The sequence below is a fragment of the Anoplopoma fimbria genome, chromosome 12 (assembly GCF_027596085.1).
Source record: "Anoplopoma fimbria isolate UVic2021 breed Golden Eagle Sablefish chromosome 12, Afim_UVic_2022, whole genome shotgun sequence".
In the NCBI taxonomy this organism is placed as follows: domain Eukaryota; kingdom Metazoa; phylum Chordata; class Actinopteri; order Perciformes; family Anoplopomatidae; genus Anoplopoma; species Anoplopoma fimbria.
Window position 1 is genome coordinate 919,596 of NC_072460.1, and position 21,259 is coordinate 940,854.

The 21,259-nt window shown below is 40.3% G+C and overlaps 1 protein-coding gene across 1 annotated transcript in view; it reads left to right on the top strand.

Annotated features, from left to right (window-relative positions):
• sema3bl (sema domain, immunoglobulin domain (Ig), short basic domain, secreted, (semaphorin) 3bl) overlaps nt 1-21,259 on the top strand; it is a 56,458-nt gene that overhangs the window by 19,442 nt on the left and 15,757 nt on the right. Inside the window, exons 3-4 of the mRNA XM_054609167.1 lie at nt 4,919-4,981; nt 13,682-13,801. Coding sequence (XP_054465142.1) covers nt 4,919-4,981; nt 13,682-13,801 — 183 coding nt within the window. The remainder of the gene's footprint in view (nt 1-4,918; nt 4,982-13,681; nt 13,802-21,259) is intronic.

Consider the following 21,259-nt stretch of genomic DNA (forward strand, 5'->3'; position numbering starts at 1 on the left):
TTATATTTCACTTTCTAGCAGGGCGCTTCTTATACTGGATGTTCCATTAAACTGGTTTAGTAAGCACAGAACAGAAATAACTCTCTAAAACAGAAAACCTTGGAGTGCTTCAGCACTTTATCTAAAAGCAGCAGCAGTGTGTGTGTGTGTGTGTGTGTGTGTGTGTGTGTGTGTGTGTGTGTGTGTGTGTGTGTGTGTGTGTGTGTGTGTGAGAGAAATGTGAGTGTGTGAGATTGTGAGTGTGTGTGTGTGTGAGTGTGTGTGTGAGTGTGTGTGTGTGTGTGTGTGTGTGTGTGTGTGTGTGTGTGTGTGTGTGTGAGTGTGTGTGTGTGTGTGTGTGTGTGTGTGTGTGTGTGTGTGTGTGTGTGTGTGTGTGTGTGTGTGTGTGTGTGTGTGTGTGTGTGTGTGTGTGTGTGTGTGTGTGTGTGTGTGTGTGTGTGTGTGAGAGAGAGAGAATGTGAGTGTATCTGTGCTCATACATGGAAGACTGTGATGACACACAGTGAATGGGTGAACAGGGACTCTATACACAGAGAGCCAGATGCCGCCCACCTTATCCGCCCTGTTTTTCCTTTCTTAGCCTCCTCTCACTGCTCTCTGATCGCATATGAAGCTCGCTGATACTCTAGTTTGCTGCGAGCTGTTTGAGCCTTAATGCCCGGGCTTCTAACGGAGCCAGCCGTTATGAAATGTATCTGTGAAGCCAGTTCAGTGAAACAAAGGTTTAAGAGATGACGAACATCTGCCAAATACTCCCTAAACCAACACTGAAAGAAGGAGGAAAGAAAAGAAAAATAACAGAATAAACATACAGAAAAGTGAATATCTGTATGTCCTAAAATTGGTAACTATTTATTTAAGTGTATTTTGTATAGATGTGTGTGTTTGGGTTGAATGTCATCCTGATAGCCCCTTTCTTGTGTCGGCATCTGCTGCAGCAACACACACTAATACGTCTGACTTATAATGTTATGTGACTGAAATGTTAACACTAAGTGTCTTCCCATTTCAGAGATGAAGTTAATAATTGGCAAGCAAATAGCAGTTGTTTCATCCATTGCACTTCTGTCTGATCAGCCTTGTGGTATTCACACACTTTTGATTGTGCATTTGATAAAAATGTTTCTCGTGTTGACCAGAATGAAGTTGTAAATCTATTACACCAGCATGTTGTTGTCAAGCTCAAACTCTGCCCACCAGAGCTTCCAAATCCCTCTGGCATAAATACCTATTATCTGCCACCCTTTCCATCATAACTCTGGCCAGCAGTTTAGTAGAAATGGAAATTGGAGTCAGGTGTAATTCTAAACACAGGTCTTTGGTTGAAAACAAGTCAGATGGCATTAAACCAGTGAACCTAGCGTGTTTATGCTCAAACTGGATCCAGTTCTTCCTGAATCAAATCTGTTGAAGTGGAACAATTCGCCTTATGATAATTACCCAGGAAATACAACAGTAAATAGTAGTTTAGCTCATGTGAATGTTTCACAGGATGGACTAAATATACATTTTTCTCCTTCCTTAAAATATAAGCAGGAATCTTTGATTATTGTATCTAACATGTTGGTTTCCAGTTTCTTTTCACGTGAAAATGTGGTTGGCACCTCAAATAGGTTTCAGCATGTTCAGACAGCTGTATGGTTTTGCTCAGTGTTCACTCCTGTACATGCTGTGTATGTTGTGTTGCTGTGCTTCTTTGGTGATTTTAGAGATGGCATCTGGCCCAGTTTACAAAACGTAGCTAAATTCTAGAGTAATACCAGTGATCAGTTTCAGATTGAAGTTTAAAAGACAACCCGTGTTTGTGACCATCCTGCATGACTCATTTGTTTCAAGCTCTGAAAATATCTTTCTGGAGTTGAAATGAACTCTGTTCCAGGTTCAAAGATCAAAGACATAACTAATGTGAATAATGTAATGAGCAAAGGGTCACACCGATGAAGTGTTAACAGTTAAACAGAGGTAGGAACTTGGATGGATGATGGAGGTTGGCCATATTTCCTAAAGCTCTCTCTCACTCTTGGACGATGGATGGAATATTGCAGTACACTAACTCATCAGACCATTGCCAGCCAGATCTGAGGCAGGGCCTGATTTCACGATATATCAGTATCAGTCAGGCACGCTATCAGGCTGCCTTAGGTCAAACTGTGTGTGTGAGCCAGGCCTTTTGACAGGAATGCATTCATATCAGTACAGCATCGTGCCAAAGAAACTGGTCCAGAGATTAGGACTATTTGATGCCAAGTTTTAGACCGGCCCTAATTGATTTATTCATTTTAATCAGGCATGAAACAAATAGTTGTTTCTAAAGGATTCCCACATTTGCAAGTTGGCTTTTAGACAACAGTACTGTAGGGTCCCTCCAATCAGATGAAGGTGGAGCTGTCAATCAAAAACAAGTTTGCAATAGTGTACATTTAACATTTCATGAGTTTTCACAAAGAAAATACTTATAGCTAGAAACTTGGTTTAATTTTGTTGTTGTCTTAAAATTCTGAACCCCTTAATAGTTTTATATTTTCAGGAAATAAACGTAATCGCTTTCTTGTTGAGAATGTATGTAGGGCAGAGTAAATATAAGGCTACATATAAGGTCAGCAGCCGGCGGACTCAGCTTACTACAAAGACTGGAAACGGGGAAACAGACTGGCTCTTTCCAACAGTACCAAATCAGCATACCTGCAACTAGGGTTAATCGATATACTTCAATTTTACATCCAGTGATTGCCGACATACTCGCATATTGTGTGTACAGCGTGTTCTTATGTTGTTGTAGAAAGAAAAAAATCACATTATCAAATTAAACAAAGACCAGGGTGACCAAATGTGAAGTTAGTTGACTAATGCCAAAAGAACACATTAATTGCAAATATGATATGAAAAAATAGACCTATTATCCTGCCAAAAGCACTAAATATATGCAGGAAAAGTAAAAAAAAAAACGTACAAATATATTTGTGTACGTACAGTAGGTTTGATCTGAAATACCTCCTCTGAGCCAAAGGCCATGCATTCTGAATTTGATTTATATCATATCTGATATTTCATTAATCTTATAAATTTATTTTTTATTAACAATTGTCAGTTTCTATTATATTAGGGGGGTTAAAGTATTTCCAGGCTCTCCGATGTCACATCCTTTATCAGTATTAAAATCTTTGTGAGGCAGGTTTCATTCATCCTGATTTATTCTGTGATGAATTGGAATTATGACAAAAGTTGTCTCAAACTTTTACAGCTGATATGAAATTCATGGTGTGGGGAGCAAGACACTTTCTATTTTGGTTCCTATCACTTTATCACTTTATCACTATCCATTCTCACACACTCTTAAAAACACACAGTGGCCCCTCGACACACATGCTCTCCATACGCACTAAACTTAATCAGACATTGTAATGCAGGTCAGGACCATTTGCTTTTTTCTCTGGTTTCTTTTCTCCCTGTTAGCCAAAACAAAGCCAGTTCCCAGACAAAGAGTTATTGTGTCTGAGAAATTCTCTGGTAGTCTGCACGAAACTGCAGTATCACACCCACGTCATAGTCAGTACTGAGACAGACTTGGTCTTTCTTTTTCAGTGGCACTTTGATATAATTTTTCATTTTCTGAAAGCAGTGTGAAAACTAGTCCCATTGTTTTAGGTCCAAATTATATGTCATGCTCTTCTGAGGTTCACCTCTTCTCATGCTTCACTGGCAGAATAAGAGGAAGACTTTGGGACTTTCCTAATCAGGAAATCTTGGATCTATACTGTGAGAACTTGAGTTGAAAATTGAAGAGAGTTTTTTTTAAGCTCCAGATGATCTTTTTAGGATACTCAGAAGGTTTAGCTGAACACAGCTTTGATGCTTGTTTTATAACCAAAGCTATAACTTCCTTTAAGGCACAAAACTGAAAAATGGCAGTGATGGGGACGGAGTCTCTGGAGTCAACACTTTACAACAGGTTTATTTTTTTGTTGAATATGTATTGTCCATATACAGAAGTAAAGTGTTTCGAAGCAAATTATTAAACTGAAAATACTTCCACCTCAGTTATTCTTGGAGCATATAGTTAATCAAATATGAGAGAAAATGTTTTTTAATTTGGACAAATCAATCTGAATTACATGATCTATTTAAGAGGTGAGGGACAATCACACGTCTCAGTAGCAACATCATGTAACCTGTTCTGGAATTACTGCATTTGGTTTGGTAAAAATCACAAAAAACTGAATTAATTTGAAATATTTAACTTGGTTTTAGCCAAATTAAATTAGTTTTTTCACTAATAAATGTAGAGTTCAGCCAAATTATGAAAAACAAAATAGTTTATCCCTTACTTATAGTGGTACCCAACCATGCAGCTACACATCTGTCTCGAGATGTGTCCAGTGTTCTCCACCATTTTACTGAAGTGCAGCAGAAATGTCTGACCAATATTCTCCCAACCTGGTCTTATAAAATCTAAATGATCTGCTTGGCTGCCTCCAGAGGTTTTTTTTTTTTTTTTTGGAAGAACTGACCCATTCATATAACTGGAATAACTGGAATGATAAATGTGTCTGTCATTTTAAAATCAAGGTTTCAGCTTTACAAACCAAAAGTTAACTCAGTCCTCAGCTCTTCCTTCCCAAGCCTTTGTTTCATCACATGTAGAGCATCTGCTCTGCTCAATTTGCCTCTAATTGCTCCAGAGTTTAATTTTGAGGGAAGATAATTCAAATTTAACCACACATGAGTCGATTCGTATCTTTTGATTGCATTAACAGACTCACATAAAGACTGTGTGGGTTCAACAAAGCAGTTGCAGTTTGCAATAAGGCTAAATGAGGTGGTTGTTTTCATTTCTTCAAAAGTATGAGGTCATTAATCATCACACGTTTTTTCTTTTTTCTCTGTTCCTCCATCTTTCCCTTCTTGTCTTCCCTTATAGATCTACTGGCCTCCATTACCTGGCAACAGAGATGACTGCATTCAAACGGGGAAGGAACCACAGGTAACTTTACATTTTGCTTTTTTAAACACATTTCCATTGAAATATGCAACATATCTTTATACAAAACTTCTTGGTTAGTTTTATGAAAAGATCTTGTATGGGTTTGAAAAGAACTAGGGCAGGGTACGTAAGTTATATACCAAACACATCAACACTGACTGGGACACAAACAGCAGCAGTGTTTTCACCCATCAAACCCAACTTCGCTTGTCGCTGTCTATACCCTTATGTATGTCGTATTTCCTGGTTCACGATAACATGGATTACATAATAATTATTTAATGTGATATTTATATATATAAGTTATAGTGGATTACTTTAAGTAGGACAGCCTAAAACATGCGTCTAAATACACCAAGCCACAGTTTTCATACCCTGTCCCTGCCTATACTGCCGGTAACCAGCTTTGTTGCCAATGTGCTGTCTGTTTTGCTGATTGTTGAATTTGTTTGCCTGGCCGCCTGCCTATTTTGGCAGCATTTTATTCTACCAGCAGTGCTTGGTGTTTCCACTAGGATTGTCATTTCTGTTTCCAGTAACCTGAACTCAATGTGGTCAAAAATGAACCCAACAGTCTCTGCTTTTTCCATCAATGAGGTGACTGCATTGACCTACACTGTTGAGCAGCTCTACACTTTTTGCCAAAATGCCTCCAGTAAAGAGCAGAGAAACGTCTCTCCACAGGGCACATCTGTACTCAAACCCTGGCCTGTCAAGTTGGTGCATGCACTTTCAGAGATTCTGGCTGCAACCTGCTCTCAGTTGTTCACAGTCACCAAATGGCACATGTAATGGAAAGTGCAGAATGTGCCTTCAACAGTATAACAAACTAAGTGTCCAGTTAAAATCATACTTAGACAAATTAGTGCCATGTTGCTCCCACAATAAACTAGAGAATATTAATGACTCTTAAGATGTCTGAGTAAGGCCAATCATTAACACAGAGAGAAAGGACAAAGACAGAGAGGTCCTGGGACAGAGAACGCTTTCAGAAGAGCAATAGTTGCAGGTAAATATAAACTTATTGGTTCTGTGTAGGAGGAAAATTGAGGCAGGTCTTCCTCTCTTAATGAGCACTGGAAAAACAGAGGGAGGAAAAGGAGATGGAATTAAGGAAAATAAAAGGAGATGGGAAGGGAAGTGTAAAGTATTACATTCAGGACGAGAGGGGAATATGAGAGAAGAAAAACAAAGGGATGAGAGTGTTCATGTAATTATGACCATGTTTACAACAGGAGAAAAGAGGAGAGGGGGATTCTGAATCCAATACCTCAACTAATGTAAAGAAACAAACCATTTCCGAGTAGAATTTCAGCTTAGAAAAAGTAGAATGAATGGAACCAGTGTCCAGGAATGTGTCAGCACCTTGAGTCGTTTCCCTCCTCAGAAGCTGACTCAGCTTTCTGTTTGTTAGCCTGGATGAGGTACGTTGTACTTGACAGCAGATGAGGAGGGAAAAATGACGGTTATAAGAGCATCGTAAACAGGAAAAAAAGACCTGAAAAATAGAGCAGGTAGTCCATCTGCTCTAGGAATGAACTTTAAGCCATGCTTGTGGTGTGGCTCCAGAGATTGCAATGCCAGACTGTAGGTTGATCCACCACCGTGGTCAAGACTGAAATATTTGAAGGACTGCTGAGTGGATAGCCATGAGTTTTTGTTCAGACATTCATGCTCCACAGAGGACGACCTTGGTGATTTCTTGAAAGGGATTCGGCGCTACAATAAGGGTTCACATTTGTGGTCTTGAGTGAAATGTCTCCTTTGGAAGAATTGTATTTAACTCTTGTGATCCCTGAACTTTTGCCTAGAGCCATCATCACGTCAAAATTGAATTTGTCCTCTGAATCCATGGGCTATCAGTCTGATCACAGACGAGACCTTCTCTTCTGATCATTGTTTACAGTCCCATAAGCAACTTCAGACACAAGATTTTACAAGCTGATTTTAAACCAATAAAAATCTAAATCCTGCCTTTTCATCTGCATTCAACCAAAGCCTACTTGAACAGGATTGGTCAGTTCTACTTGGACTACAAAAGGAAAACAAACACTTTGATGCCAAATCTTGTCCCCATGCCTACAGATTCTACACGTGAATGCAGCATTTGTTCATTGAGATTAATAACTAATTGCATAAAAATGTAATGGCATTCCCATCAACATTAGCTGTACTTAGCACTACCAAATGTTAGCATGCGTCTTAGCAGCCCACAGCTCCTCAGGGATGGGTTAAATGCAGAAGGCAAATTTTGTGTGTATATGTAACAATGTATATATGATCAATAAAGCTGATATTCATATTCATGTAGCATTTATGGACCATTATGTTTAAGTAAATATGACAACATAACCAAAGAAAGAAAGCAATGAAGAATGGACAGAAGATGTAAAATAGGAAAGAAACAATCACAGAAAGAAAGGAGAAGAATGAATAAATTCATTTTGTAATACTGTCTCCTTTCTTTGATGTACTGGGATGTTGTTAAATTTGGTCCCAGTTGGAGAAGTAGCTCTCTGTGGCTTTAGTGGAGCTCAGACTACATAAACCGGCACCAATTACTGGTTTACACACACACACACACACACACACAAGATGAAGACACCTTTTTATAAGTTTTTAAATGACTGGGACTTTTTCTGTCTTTTTGTGCTCATGGTACAAGAAGTCTGACAGCCACCGCCATCTGGAGCGGGTTAGAAGGTGTGTGTGTGTGTGTGTGTGTGTGTGTGTGTGTGTGTGTGTGTGTGTGTGTGTGTGTGTGTGTGTGTGTGTGTGTGTGTGTGTGTGTGTGTGAGACTATAGGTAGGCTATATGTTCTCTGTGTTTGAAGTGGCAGGTGTGTCTTGGGTGTCTTATATCAGTTTTATTAGGTGTTTCCTCTGCGTGAGGCTCACATAACGCTAGGTGTGTGTGTGTGCGCTCGTGAGCGCTACTGTACTATCCATGGTGGAGAGGAGGAGTCAACATGCATTATCAGACAGGTCTTAAAACACAAAGTGTGTAACTCTACCTTACTTGTGCCAAAGGAGTCATAAAGAGTTTGTGTGTTAAATTGTGTGAGTAACAGATAGAGATGTTTGTCTGCTTTTGTTAAACACATCTTTCTGCATTCCTTCACATATCTCTATGTTACAGAGTTTTTTTTCTTGTCAAATAAGATGGATTGCTGCTGTATCCACTGGCATCTACAAAGCAAAAGAGGCGCACACACACACACACACACACACACACACACACACACACACACACACACACACACACACACACACACACACACACATATATACGTACGATCCATCTCCTATGTTTGCTGTCTGCGTCTGTTAAACATAACTGAGTTTGACTAAACGTGGTAGAGGTTGAAGGTTGAAAGGTCTTCACATTGTTTTTTGGGACTTTAGTGTTTGAGTTTGTGTGTTTGGTGATAGAAAGAAAAGACATAAATATGAGACGGAGACATAAAGAAAAAGAGAAAGTTCCAGTCCTCTACCGCAGCTGCATGACCGTCCTCATGCCTTGACATTAAAAGTGAGTGAAAAATAAGTGAATCAGTCCTTTAGATCTCTCTAAATGAAAGCCTCTGTCTTCACAGCCTTCTACTGACAAGTGTCTGCCACCATAAACATGTTTTTACTGATAGCGTTTCCTCCCAGAGTCACAACCTCATAACCTTCACCATCATTAATTACAGCTCAGACAAATAAATAACAGGCTGAGGGGAGGCACTCAGTGACTTCAGCCAAGCATGCAGTGTCTCGCTCTGGCTGTTAACACATTTCTCTGCTGCATCTATCTGCATCTTCTGCTTACAGGACTGATTATCTGATCTGGAAGTTATTTGCACCTTTTCTAATTCTTATGAATTATTATTTTAGCGCAGATTAGGGATCGTAGCAGGGATAGCAAGTTCAGCATTTTTAGTGTGTGAACAATTCAGCTTTGAGAAAACAAGCAAGGCATTGTGTTATCATGTGAGGGTTCCATTCATTTATTTGAAATGTCCAAATGCTTAGTTCCGCACTTTATTCTGTCATGACAAGCTTGATGGTGCCAGTAATATGGCTTCCCACATGGTTTGGCTTTAGCAGTAGAGCTTTGATCAGTTCCACTTTGTTTGACTGTAGTGTTTGGTATTTGGTGTCTGAGTGCAGGAAAGTGAGAGGCTGTCCTGTCTAGACGTACAAACTGTACATGTTAGTTTCTTTCAATGTTTCCCTATCCTTAATATATTATGTTTAGTTGCTAAAAGTTATCCACAACTCAATTGTAAAGGGCAGAGTAGAAAACACTCTGATGAGTAAGGGTTGGAATGGGAATACTTTTTGGAGTAACTTTATAAAGAAGCACAAAAAAAAATAATAATTAAAAAAATAGTCATTTACAATTTTAGTAAATATTCTCACAAAAGCATAATAAGACCATAGTCTACTATGCAGTAGCACTACAATTAAAACTTCTACTTTTTTCTTACACATGGTAGCTGAATATAATTCCCTAAAGTATTGAGTCCTTGATGGGACAGAAGCAGCCAGTATACTGTATGCCATCTCATTCTCATGCATTTGTAAAACTGAAAGTATACTTTACTGTTAACAGTGGAGTATTACAGGACTGAACGGTTGTATATATTTTGGAAGATACAGCAACTCCCCTTTATATAAATGAGAAAAAGATGCTGCAGAGGACAGAGACACAGAGATAATGTGTGGTCTGTCTCCTGCTCTTTTTGGTGCCAAAATGTTGGTAGATGTTGGTTGCAGCTCTTACGCCTGCCAGAAAGATTTATTTTATCCTAACATTCACATTTGATCGGTTAAATGTTTGGGGATGGCTGGTGGATGTTTGGAAAAATCCTCTCACGCACTTTGGAGAGAGTTCTTGCCATGACTGAATGTTTTCGGTGCTGTCTAGAAGTCAAAGGGGAATAGAAAACTGGTTTCTTTGTGGATCAAACAGCTGCTGAGACCAAATACTTTGAAAGGCTAGTTCAGCCAGCTGTCTGGCTTTGAACTGCTTTAACGGTGTTTGTGTGTGTGTGTCTGTGGTTGTGTTTGTGTTCGGGGTCCTGTTCAATGTAGTCTCGCACAATTGCATACGTGTGTGTGCGAGTGAATGTGTTGGTCCAAATTTCCTGTTAGTATTACAGAATACGACTTGTCTCCACTGAACTTTGGCTGTTTATACTGGAAACTGCTCTTCATGTCCAAACCTGCCTCTCGGTGCCCAGGTCACTCGTCATAGAACATGTTTGGCTTTGCTGTTAGCTCCATGTTGGCTCTACCACTGTGCTCCATGGACATAATCGACTGGCCACGACCACGAAAGTAAAGTCCTATATAGTAAAATTGTCCAAGCAGCAGCTCTTCGTTGTCCAGACTTCCTCTACTCCTGCTTGCTGATTCCGACTCTGGAGATGCACAGCAGAATTGGGGACTCAGATTTCAATCAAAAAATCGTTCGGCATTCGGCAAAATGTAAGAGGTGTAGATAATACTTGCCAGTTAATAGTTAATTGTTTTTGACATGGAACATCAATAATGCCATCTTTCCCTTTAAGTCCTTTTGGGTCAATCAGCAATAAATCACTGCATTCATTTGGCAAACTTCTTTAAATCCCTTAAAAAACATGCATTTAGGTGGCATAGAGGTTGAAAGTCGAAAATGATTGGCCTGCCCAGGACAAACTTGGAGAAGAAAAAATATGAGAAACATTTTCCTGGATCAAATTTCTTGACTGCATTTAGATGTAGCATATTTAAAAAAATGAAGGTGTCCACGCCAAATTATGATGCTGTGTTATACTTACGGTAAACAAATCAGACCATGCATGATTAAAATGATTTGTAGCCTGTGGTACTGTTACTGCTCATATTTCTCACAATAAAGAGCACATTTTGCCATATAGACCTGTTTCTTTCTGTCATGAAGAAGACATTTGTCTCCACTCCTTCTCTCTGAAGTCAAACTCTCTGCTTCTTCGGCACAAAGTAGTCAGATGTAACATGATCCAATGGTCTGGTTATGGTTCCTGAACTAGTAGAACAATTGTTTGACCTGTTAATGGACGTGTAGGGTGTGATTTTGCTGTTGTTGTTTTACACCTTTATCTGCCGTTGAACTTTGAAATCTTTAGCTTTCTTTGGAACCACAATGTCCTCCTATTGTACTCTCCAAAATCACCATACCCCATGAGAAATCAGGCTGAGTGTTGCAAATTGTCAAGGCCGGGAGAGGCTGCCAGAGGTCTTGGCAATGTTCTTGTTTGTTTACGTTAATTATACATATGTCTCAGAGCAAATGCAGTAATAATTTGATGTTATAATTTCTATACATACCCTTTTTCAACCCCCAAGACACAAAGCTGTGGTTTCCGCGGTCAGTTTAAAAGTTGAAGTGAAGCAGCAGCTTGATATTGCTGGGAAGGAGCAATTGTGGTCAGCCGACCTCCCATTGATAATCAAAGGTTAATACATGAACATTGTGAGCTTTTGTGTCCACCAAATAGCCTGACCCTGGCCATTTATGCAGTGAATAAATGCTGGCTGGATGTTGAGACCACTCCCTGAAATCTCCCAGTGAGACAAAACCAGATTTAGTAATCAAACCACTTCATTTTCTGTTTTACACCACTCCCTTTATTGCCACTTAATCTCAGTAAGTCCACACAGATACTTAAAACCCCAGATCCCAGGGTGGGAGAGCAGAGACATATTTCCTCGTTTCAACATTTCATTCCCCTCTTTGCTCTCCTTGGCCACACAGATCTCTGAGATGAGTCCCTGAGTAGTAGAATGGAAACATAGGAGAGACACATTTCTGTTCATTCTCAATACACTCGTTACGCTCTCCTAGTTCTCCACTTCTTATATATCTTTTTTAATGACATAGAGACATAATGTGTCCAGGAGATGATTCCAGTAGGTTGGTTTGACACGAGTAAAGCCATCCAATTCTACTTGGGGATTAATAATTTAACAGGAACAACATGTCAGATTTGGTTTATGATACTCCTTCTTCCTCAATAGAAACATTCCAGCTGCTCCTTCTTTTGTATAGATGAAGTACTTAACCGCAAATTGAGATTTAAAAGCATGAGATGAAAAGCTTTCTTAAGACAAGCGATTCTGTTTAGTTTATTACTTGTTTGGGGAGAGAAATGAGCTAGCAGGAAAGGGCAACATGATGATGTAAACTATCTCCTGTACTGCAGTGACATGGTTTACATCAGGTCTGCAGCGTCCCAAAGCACTCGAGAAAATGTTTGAGTGTCTGATCGCAAGTTTGAGAGGGGACGTGGGCCACACACAAAATGACAGATTTCCTAGACTCATTATCACACATGTGTATAAATCAGGAACTACCAAACAACACAGACATGCTCATAAGGCAAAGAACCATGCACAGATGCACTTGGAACTCATTTAACACCATGCATGCATACATTTCGAACACAGACACACCAGACGCTCATCGTGCATGATATGAGTTTGACCTCGTCAACTTGAGCGAATGCAGCCCGGCTGATCCCTTCCTACGCTGCTTCTGTTCCAGACAGGAAGTAGTCATGCCCTCTGCTTCCTCTGGACCTCTGTGTATTACAGAAATGTCTTGATACTTGTTTCCTCAGTCACCACTTCTTTTGTTCTCTCATGTATGTTTGAGTGTCTGCCCTTTTGACATTGTCCACTTAAATATCTTTGTTTCCATTTCAGGCCTTCTGTCTCCAGCTTTAGCTCTGCACACACAGCAGTTGAGTAAGTTAGGGAGTTCAGCGACTTTATCAAAATGAAACTCAGCGTTATTGTTGGTGTCTTCATATCCGTTATGACCCAAAACTCATATCTCACATGACAATTATCCCTTTTCTGATGCTTTACCAATCTTGACAATGTTCCTTTGACCCGATGTGATGCAACTTGTTCTTCAATATCAGCATGTCACGTTGGCTGAAATCCAAAATCAGAGATAGGAGTCCTATGGGACCTTGAGGATATCACATTTCATCTAATAAAGCTCTGTTCTTGGCCCTTATTACAAACATGTGGGATCAATAAGCCATGTTGAGTAATCATTTTGTTTCTCTTCAGTACCCTGAAAATGAACTTATCTGCATTTGGATGTCAGGTGACATTGCACTGTGTTATTTGATTTAATTAAGGGCCCTTCCCTGTGCGTGTGTTTGTGTGTGTGCAGTACAGTATGTGTGTGTAACACGCATGCAAGAGTGAAAGTTTACATCCTGGCAGGGCTCCACAATAAGGATTGCCCTATTGCCCCGAGGAAAGTAAAATGAAACATTGGGCTATTAAATCTAGCAATTTACTTGATTGAACAAGTGGTATTCATTGTTTTTTCCAGAGCTAATGATTGAAGTACTTAAGGAGTGAGCCATCTCTCTTCTTTCCAATCTCTGAGAGTGGCACATGTGCAGGAGTAAAATGGCGTTGGGTAAAAACAAAGTTTATGAGCTGAGGTGCAAACAGGTATTTTAATTGAGTGGTGATAGAGGATGTGGGCCAAACTCCAGATTCATTTACTTAAAGAGCAAACATGTTAATAAACATTGGTCTATCTTGTTATTTTATGATTAATAATAGATAAAGCAATTTGTACATAACATATGTTATATTATACCGTTTTCCACATTTCTTTGTGATGCAAGTTTTTAATCAGTGTGTATGTACCTGTGTTTTGCAGACGGAGTGTGCCAACTTTGTTCGCCTCCTGCAGCCCTACAACCGCACCCACCTCCTGGCCTGTGGCACCGGTGCCTTCCAGCCCATGTGTGCCTTCATCTACGTGGGGCACAGAGGAGAGGTAAGCCGGGTGAAGATAGGCAGTGTGTATACAGGGTGTGTGTGTGTGTGTCAGAGGGGCGACTGCTGGAGGGAACTGTGGGGGCCCACAAAGTATCGTGGGAGGGAGAAGGTCTCGGTAAATCAGTCATGCACAAAAACCGCGCACACATACACAGCCAGAGAAATGCATACACAGAAACTGTTTTCCAGTTGGTGTTTTTTGAGGAAAACTATGTGATTTACAACTGTTACAATTGTTTAGGACCTTTATTTTATTGCATGCATGCTGAAGTATTGCTGAAATATTCTGTCTCCATTTCTTTTAGGACAATTTTGGAACTGTAAATTATATTCACTTTTTACGAACTGTGTAGCTACTAGAGAGACTGTTCAGTTTGGACTGAGCAGTTTACCTTGACATCAACTGACTAGAAGTTGAGTTCTACTGTCACTCCTGAGAAAGTGTTACTTATTATCAGTCACAAACTGGTTTTGGAAACTATGAATTTAAATCACAACTAACAGTGTGATAATGTATCCATAAACCTGATGAAAGCAGGTTCAATATTCACTCTCATTTTAGCTCTGGTTTGGTCTCCACCAAACCAAAGAACACAATATTTGGCTTTTTAGCTGCAAAATGCTCCACTGTGCTCACCAGATAGTTACTAACTTTGTCTTTTTGTCTTTTGGTGTTGGTTCAGTGAAGTGCATAGAAACCTAAATGGATTTTTGGTTTATTGGTTTGAGCTGGAACACTGGACTACACAGCAAACATGCAGACCTGAAGGCCCAAACAGTGGGTGGTTTAAAAACTAAGTTTGATGATCATTTTCTGTGGATTCGGCATACCATGAAATTATTTTACATTACACAAAGACATTTAGCGTTATGTGAAAAAGAAAGAAACGCTGCGCATGGCATATACTTCAGGGCTGGGAAACCACAAACACTTGTGGTTAGGTTTTTAGGATTACATTAAGTATTAGGTTAAATCAAAGTGTTACAGCAACACAACGTTGGTCAAGTACATTAATGCTGACTAAAGTGAAAGCTGATTTCCGAGGAATGGCTGTCTAACTAGTTCACAGTATGAACAAGTCATGAAGAAATGTCTGCATTATTATTGTAGCATAGTGACAGGATGCCACTGTATCATAATACATATGAAGTACTCTGCATATGATATGATAAGGGAATCAATGGGTGGTCCCTAAGCAATCCTGTTAAAGGAACAAATATGGTTGGTGCCAAAACTTGACTCAGACTGCTCTGAGCTCAGATCCCCGGGGTTCAAGGGTAAGAGTGAGCCATGAGTCTTTCTGTAGCGCTACTCAGCTGCAGTGTCGGGTCCTCTATACGTCTTTTCAACCGCACAGGCTGGCTCTCTACACAGCCACTTAGCTCAGTCGGACCCTCGGCAGATACTTGCTCCTGGAGCCATTTGAAAGACAGGAATCAATGAATGGAGCCATTAAGACGGACTCGTAGCTCGCTGTTTCAGGGCGGTCCTCCAGATCGCAGCCCAGTGTGCCGCCCTGCCTGGCCCAGCAGGAGAGGGTTAAAGGGGCATGAGGAGAGAGGGGAAGCTGGATGTTGGCAAAGAACTCAGGAAAGGGAAGTGAGACATTAGGGTGGGAGACTGCCAACCTTTTAGTGAGAAGAGCGTGTGTGGTGGACTGTGTGAACATAAAGTACAGAAGGTGCAGTCTTTTTTTTTTACTTCGTGCAGATTAGGTTGCTCGTCACAGTGTGTGTGCTCTCCTCTGCGTCATTTTCTGCCTCCCTCTCAATCTGTCATCCTCTGTGTGGTTTTTGGACCACAGGTTTAATGGCACATCATGAACACGTTTTCCTCGGCTCATGCTGATAACTTTATGCCCAGTTACAATACGCAGTACAGCAGTCTGAATGGTTGAGAATAAGGAAAATCCTTAAAGGGTAGAACTGGGCTAAAGGACAGAACAGCCATGTTTTGAAAAGTAAGTCACCTGTATGAATCCTCCGACATGATCTCATCTCTACATGTCTACTTGTCACTATTCTTGACTAGTATCTTGAAGCTGCAGGTTCCCAACAGTTGCGGTTAACGTTGTAACACATGGTTAACGCTGTGAAACGTAGTGGTAAGGGTTTAGGCAAAAAAAAGACCTAGGTTTGAATAAACGTCATGGTTTGGCTTAAAATATGTACACTTGTAACATTATGTAAAAGATGCAGAAGTACAGAAATGTCATGTGACACAGTGGCCTCACGCTACAGAACATCAATGTGACATTACGTCAGTAAAGTCACGCTGGTCCCCTGATTGAAAGGCCTGTTTGTGAAATCCATGAACCCCGCCTCACTCCGCCCGTGGAGGACTTCTCTCTGTAGATACTACCTCTGTTGCTCTGTTGCTCTTATTGGAAATACTTTAATGCCCCTTTTGTCTGACTAACCGTTGCCTCTAGCCTTGGTATCAAAACGTAGAGGGCAACTGCCCAAGCGTTGGTATTTGACAACCTGGGAATGAGACCAGGCTGAATCCTCAGACCTGCTGGGAACACAGTAGTTGAACTAACCAATCCAACCCTGTCTGTATTTGTGTTATGTTGCAGTGATTCAGCTAAAAAGCACAAAATGATCCTGACTTTTCTACATTTTTAGTCCTGCGATGGACCGTAATCCCAAATGTCTGTATCTACAGAAGGAAAGGACGAGAATGAAATGCGCAGTTTGAAGCAACTCACAATCTTTATGAATAAAGGATTCTCAATCAGTTGTTCACTAGTTTATGATGGGGATGGTAGTGCCGCTTTTCCCCAAACATTGCTGCATTTGTTTAAATTACCCCAGGGACTGTGCTTATGATAGAGGTAGTGTGTTCGTGTCTGTGCTGTCCATGTGTGCATGAAATGACTCCCAGGTTGTGTCAGCTGTAAGTGTGTTAGAGCTCAGACCACCGCAGCCGTCCCGACTGATGTTTAGATACCAGTTGCCGTCCTGCTTGTGTGTACTGGTGTGTGTATTTGAGTGTGTGTGTATCCCTCCATCACTCCGACCACAACTGCGACCTTTCAGCCAGTCAGAGTGTCTGTGTGAATGGATGACACCACAGGGAGCCTGTCCATTTATTTAACCAATCGTTAACTGGTGGAGAACACACACACCCGTCTGTTTGTCTGACCTCTCGAGGGAAGCGAGGCTGCAAGCCCTCGGACCAGACTCTGGGTGGGATGACCTTTGACCTTAGGTGTTACATCTCAGTTAGGGGCAGACAGACACACACACTCTTTCTGTCTTTCTCATGCCAGCTTTTCTCTGTTTCGGCCTTTGCCATTGGTCACACAAAATTCATGGAAAACGTATGAATATAGAGAAAAAATACAGTATAATTTCATTTAATATGTGAATTAGGCTCATTTTACATCGGCTGTGTTGAAGTGAAGAAAAAGGCTCCCCTACTGTCAAACAGTGTTTTGAAAAATGTCTTAGTCTTGGAGCTGTTCTCTAGTATCAGCTAATCTTGAATATATTTCATGCTTCCATCCAAAGATGAAAACAAAGAAATACATTAATCAAAATTTGCGTATTTCCAACCAATTGACGTGCAGTCATGATGAAAAGGAGCGTCAGTAGTTTTCATATTTCTGGGAGGTCTTTAAGAGATTAACATTTCAGACCGCAAACAGCTAACAGAATGTCTACAATTATCCAACAGATGTGTAGCCATTTCTTTATCGTCTTTATTCGAGTGTGAAAGTAATTTTTTAATTAATATTCACCACATGGTGTTCATTTTACTTACGCTGAAATATGAACTTTGAATCTGTCTTGGGTCTATGTGCTTCTGCCTCCCTCCTTCTTTGTTCCACACTCACACACACACACACACACACACACACACACACACACACACACACACACACACACACACACACACACACACACACACACACACACACACACACACACACACACACACACACAAACTGGAGCGCCCATGGTGAGTGACACAGCTGCCTGAGCAGTGGCCTAGATGTGAAAATAAACCACCATATTACAGTGACGCCATACAGAGGACAAGACCCCACACGCCCACACAAGCATGAATACACACACAAACACACACACACAGCCAAACAAAACACATGACACAAACTTGAGCATATACATTTTTGAGAGACAGACAGAAACACACACAAACATGATGACAGACACGCAGTCAGGCATAAACCTAAATATATAGAAGCAAATGTGCAGAAAGACACACGGATTGAAAAACACACGGGGAAGCAGATATTTATTTATTTATTATACAACAACTGACAGATTGAAAAAAAAATTCAAAGCTGAACACAGAAATAGCACACAGGCCCTCTCAACATTTTAGACTTGTAGACTAAAGCAGTTCACATGCTCCATTTTTCAGTAAAAGCCCACTTTTACTTCGCAGTTCTGCTTTTTGGCACTCACATGGTAACTCGCTGAGTAAGCCACTTCCTCTCACCATGATGGCAGAGTTCCCTGATGACCTTAGTGAGAGCTACACATCATGGAAAACTCCTTTGGAGAAATAAGCTATTGCATTAAGACTATAAAGATTTAAAGCATAATCAAAAATAAATTGCTTATAAATCATCCATTTATTTGCCTTTGGATCCAAGCCCCACACACTGGAGATAAAGTAATGTGTGAAAGTATTAGCCATTATTTGACTGTACAGGAGGAAATGGCCAAATACAACAGCATTACTAATGGGATCTGTTGCATTAAGATGCTTGAAGTGAGTCCAAACTTGGCTACACTTATTTACAGTGAACATTTTTTAAACTTCTCGTCTCAGTTTTAAACAGTAAATTGTAAATTTGGATTATTTTATTTTTATTTTTTTGAGGATTCAAAGATAAAAGCTGGGACCCTTTGACAGTTGTTTAGAATCATTCACTTTAAAAGGGCAGCCCTGGTTCAGAAGTGCATGCACTCATGTAGCATCAATCTTTTCTTCATCAAAACATGAACAGTGAGGGAGGACAAGAGGGGAGGGAGATGGAGAAGAAGATGACGGGCTAAAAGGAGCTGGGAGTACAAAAGGTGGATGTCTGCTTTGTTCAATGCAGTAAAAATAATACAGAGGAAGAGAGCAGGGAGGGAAGCAGCCAAGAAGATGTTCTGTGGCTCGGTGGTTCGTGCACTGGATTATTTGTTACAAAGACAGAAAGTCAATGAAGAGCGATCAAGGAGCCAGTTCTGCCGACTCACTCAAAAGAAAATCCCTGTGGTACTTGTAACTGCTTGATGTTTAATGTCTTGTAACAGAGTTGAAGCATTGTAACATGTTGTGTTCGTTGTATCCTAATAGTTACTTTTTAGTAGGGTGGGAAAACAAGAATTTACTGGCAACTAAGGTAAAGTCTTGGTTTCCTACCTGCTATGACTTTTGGTAGTTACGTCTTTAAATGTATTGAATCCTTTTAAACACAAAGACACTTCTGGACAGGTTGTATGCAGTCAGTGGTTTGACAAATCTCACTTATAAGAGCACGTGAGCGTCAAGGGTTTTATGTATAAATGCAACTTTGTCTTGTGGCTGCATTGCATATTGTCCATTTAGGCCACTACAAGTGGGGAAATTGCCATATATGACAGTTCTAAATTGGATTTCTCTCTGTATGACTTCATATTGTTTCAAAAATGGTGAACCTGGAAATAATTCAAAAGAAGCTCTTTGCTTCTTTGTAACTGATGCCAAACCCCCGGTAACCTTTAAGCAGTTGCTTTTATGTTTTAGGGTGGATTGCTCCTTTAAAAGGAGACTGTAACTTTTCTGAGCAGCGACCACTGTGGCAAAAAATGACAATAATGTGGTTATGCTAAACGCTAAAACATGGCGTAACCCTAGCACATGTAGAGAGTAGTGGTAACGTTAGAACCAATAAGCTAATGGTCATACCAGACTTGGTCAGGCTGTAGCAGGAAAACCCCTGGGTGTATTAAATTGAGCATTTTTAATGGCTAATAAATTTAAACTTTTCATTTGTAAGAGGAGAAGTGTGCTATTCTATCTCACTTTAAGGAAGCTGATTTAGGGTCACGATTGTAGCCAGCATTAGGTTTTGATTTTGAAATCTGGACCCAGTCTCTGAACCCATCGACTACTGGTCTGACGGCAATAAGCCTCTGTGGGTTAGGGACTATATTTCGGGGGTTCCCATGTGGCTAGCGGATATCTGGGCCAAGACTTTATTTTCCGTTCATTGCTCATTGTTTACAGTTTAACTAACTTGAGATGAAAGACTGGAGTTGGAACTGAGAGACTTTATATACGACCAGATTGTTTCACAAGTTTACAAGCTACTTTTGAACCAATAAAAATCTAAATCATCACCACCTCCTCTTTTGCTCTCCACAAGGACTGTTTATCTGCATTCAACCAATCCTGCTCGACCTGATTGGTCAATACTACTTGGACCACAAATTGAAACCAGAACGCTTCCATAACAAAACCAAAATCTTGTCCTCACTGCCTACATATTCAGCATATGAGTGCTGAATATGTTTATAGAGATTTTTAAATGGTAAGGTTTTATAATGGATATATATTAAACAGGTAGAAGCCTATGAATGAGAAAAGTAAATCAAGTTTCTCACAAGATACAAATGATACCAATGTGTGTGTGTCAATAGTCACTTGTCTAAATGGTTTGGTAAAAGCGGTCCTGATGTATTTTGCTTGGCCCAGCTGAGTACAAAGTGGCCCGGATGTCTTCTCTCTGTGTATCGCAGCACTTGTGTGTATTTATCTGGGCAGAGTTTGGCCAAAGTGACTCTGACAGTCTAATCAGCTGCACAGGCAGCCACACCATTCCTCCGGATCACAATAAGATAACACACACACAACCCCCAAACTGCTCAGTCTGTTGAACGTATACGATGCACAAGTGCTCAGTGGAAAACTGGACACAGAAGTGCACAAGCACACACTCACATCACATGCACACACACTCAGAAGGGGAGCACAGTGACCCAGTGACCTTTACTTCAGTAACAAAAGAGTAAAAGAGGTGCTGAAAGAATAAGAATGACTAACGAGTAAACTAAAAGACAGAGAATGACACAAAAGCAGAAAACAGATGGAAATAAGAGCAGAAATTCAAGACAGATTGAGATAGATGGAAAAAAGCAGGAAAAAGGTTCGCTATCTGTATGATAATCAAAACAATCGTATTTGTGCAAAAGCCATCATATTCTGCTGGCAGCGTGAGCTCTCTATAAACATCGCTTTAATTCAAATGGTGCATTTCCAACTTTGAAACAAACATGTGGTCCAATTTTAGAAAAAATTAATACATAATCATAGCGTGCATGAAGAAAATTGTAAATGACAACAGAAACCCCCTTACATCAAATTGATGTAAACCTTTTAATTAACCCTCATCATCTCAAATGTAATGAATTGTGAGTATGTTTATAAGGGTTGTGTGTGCTGGTGGGC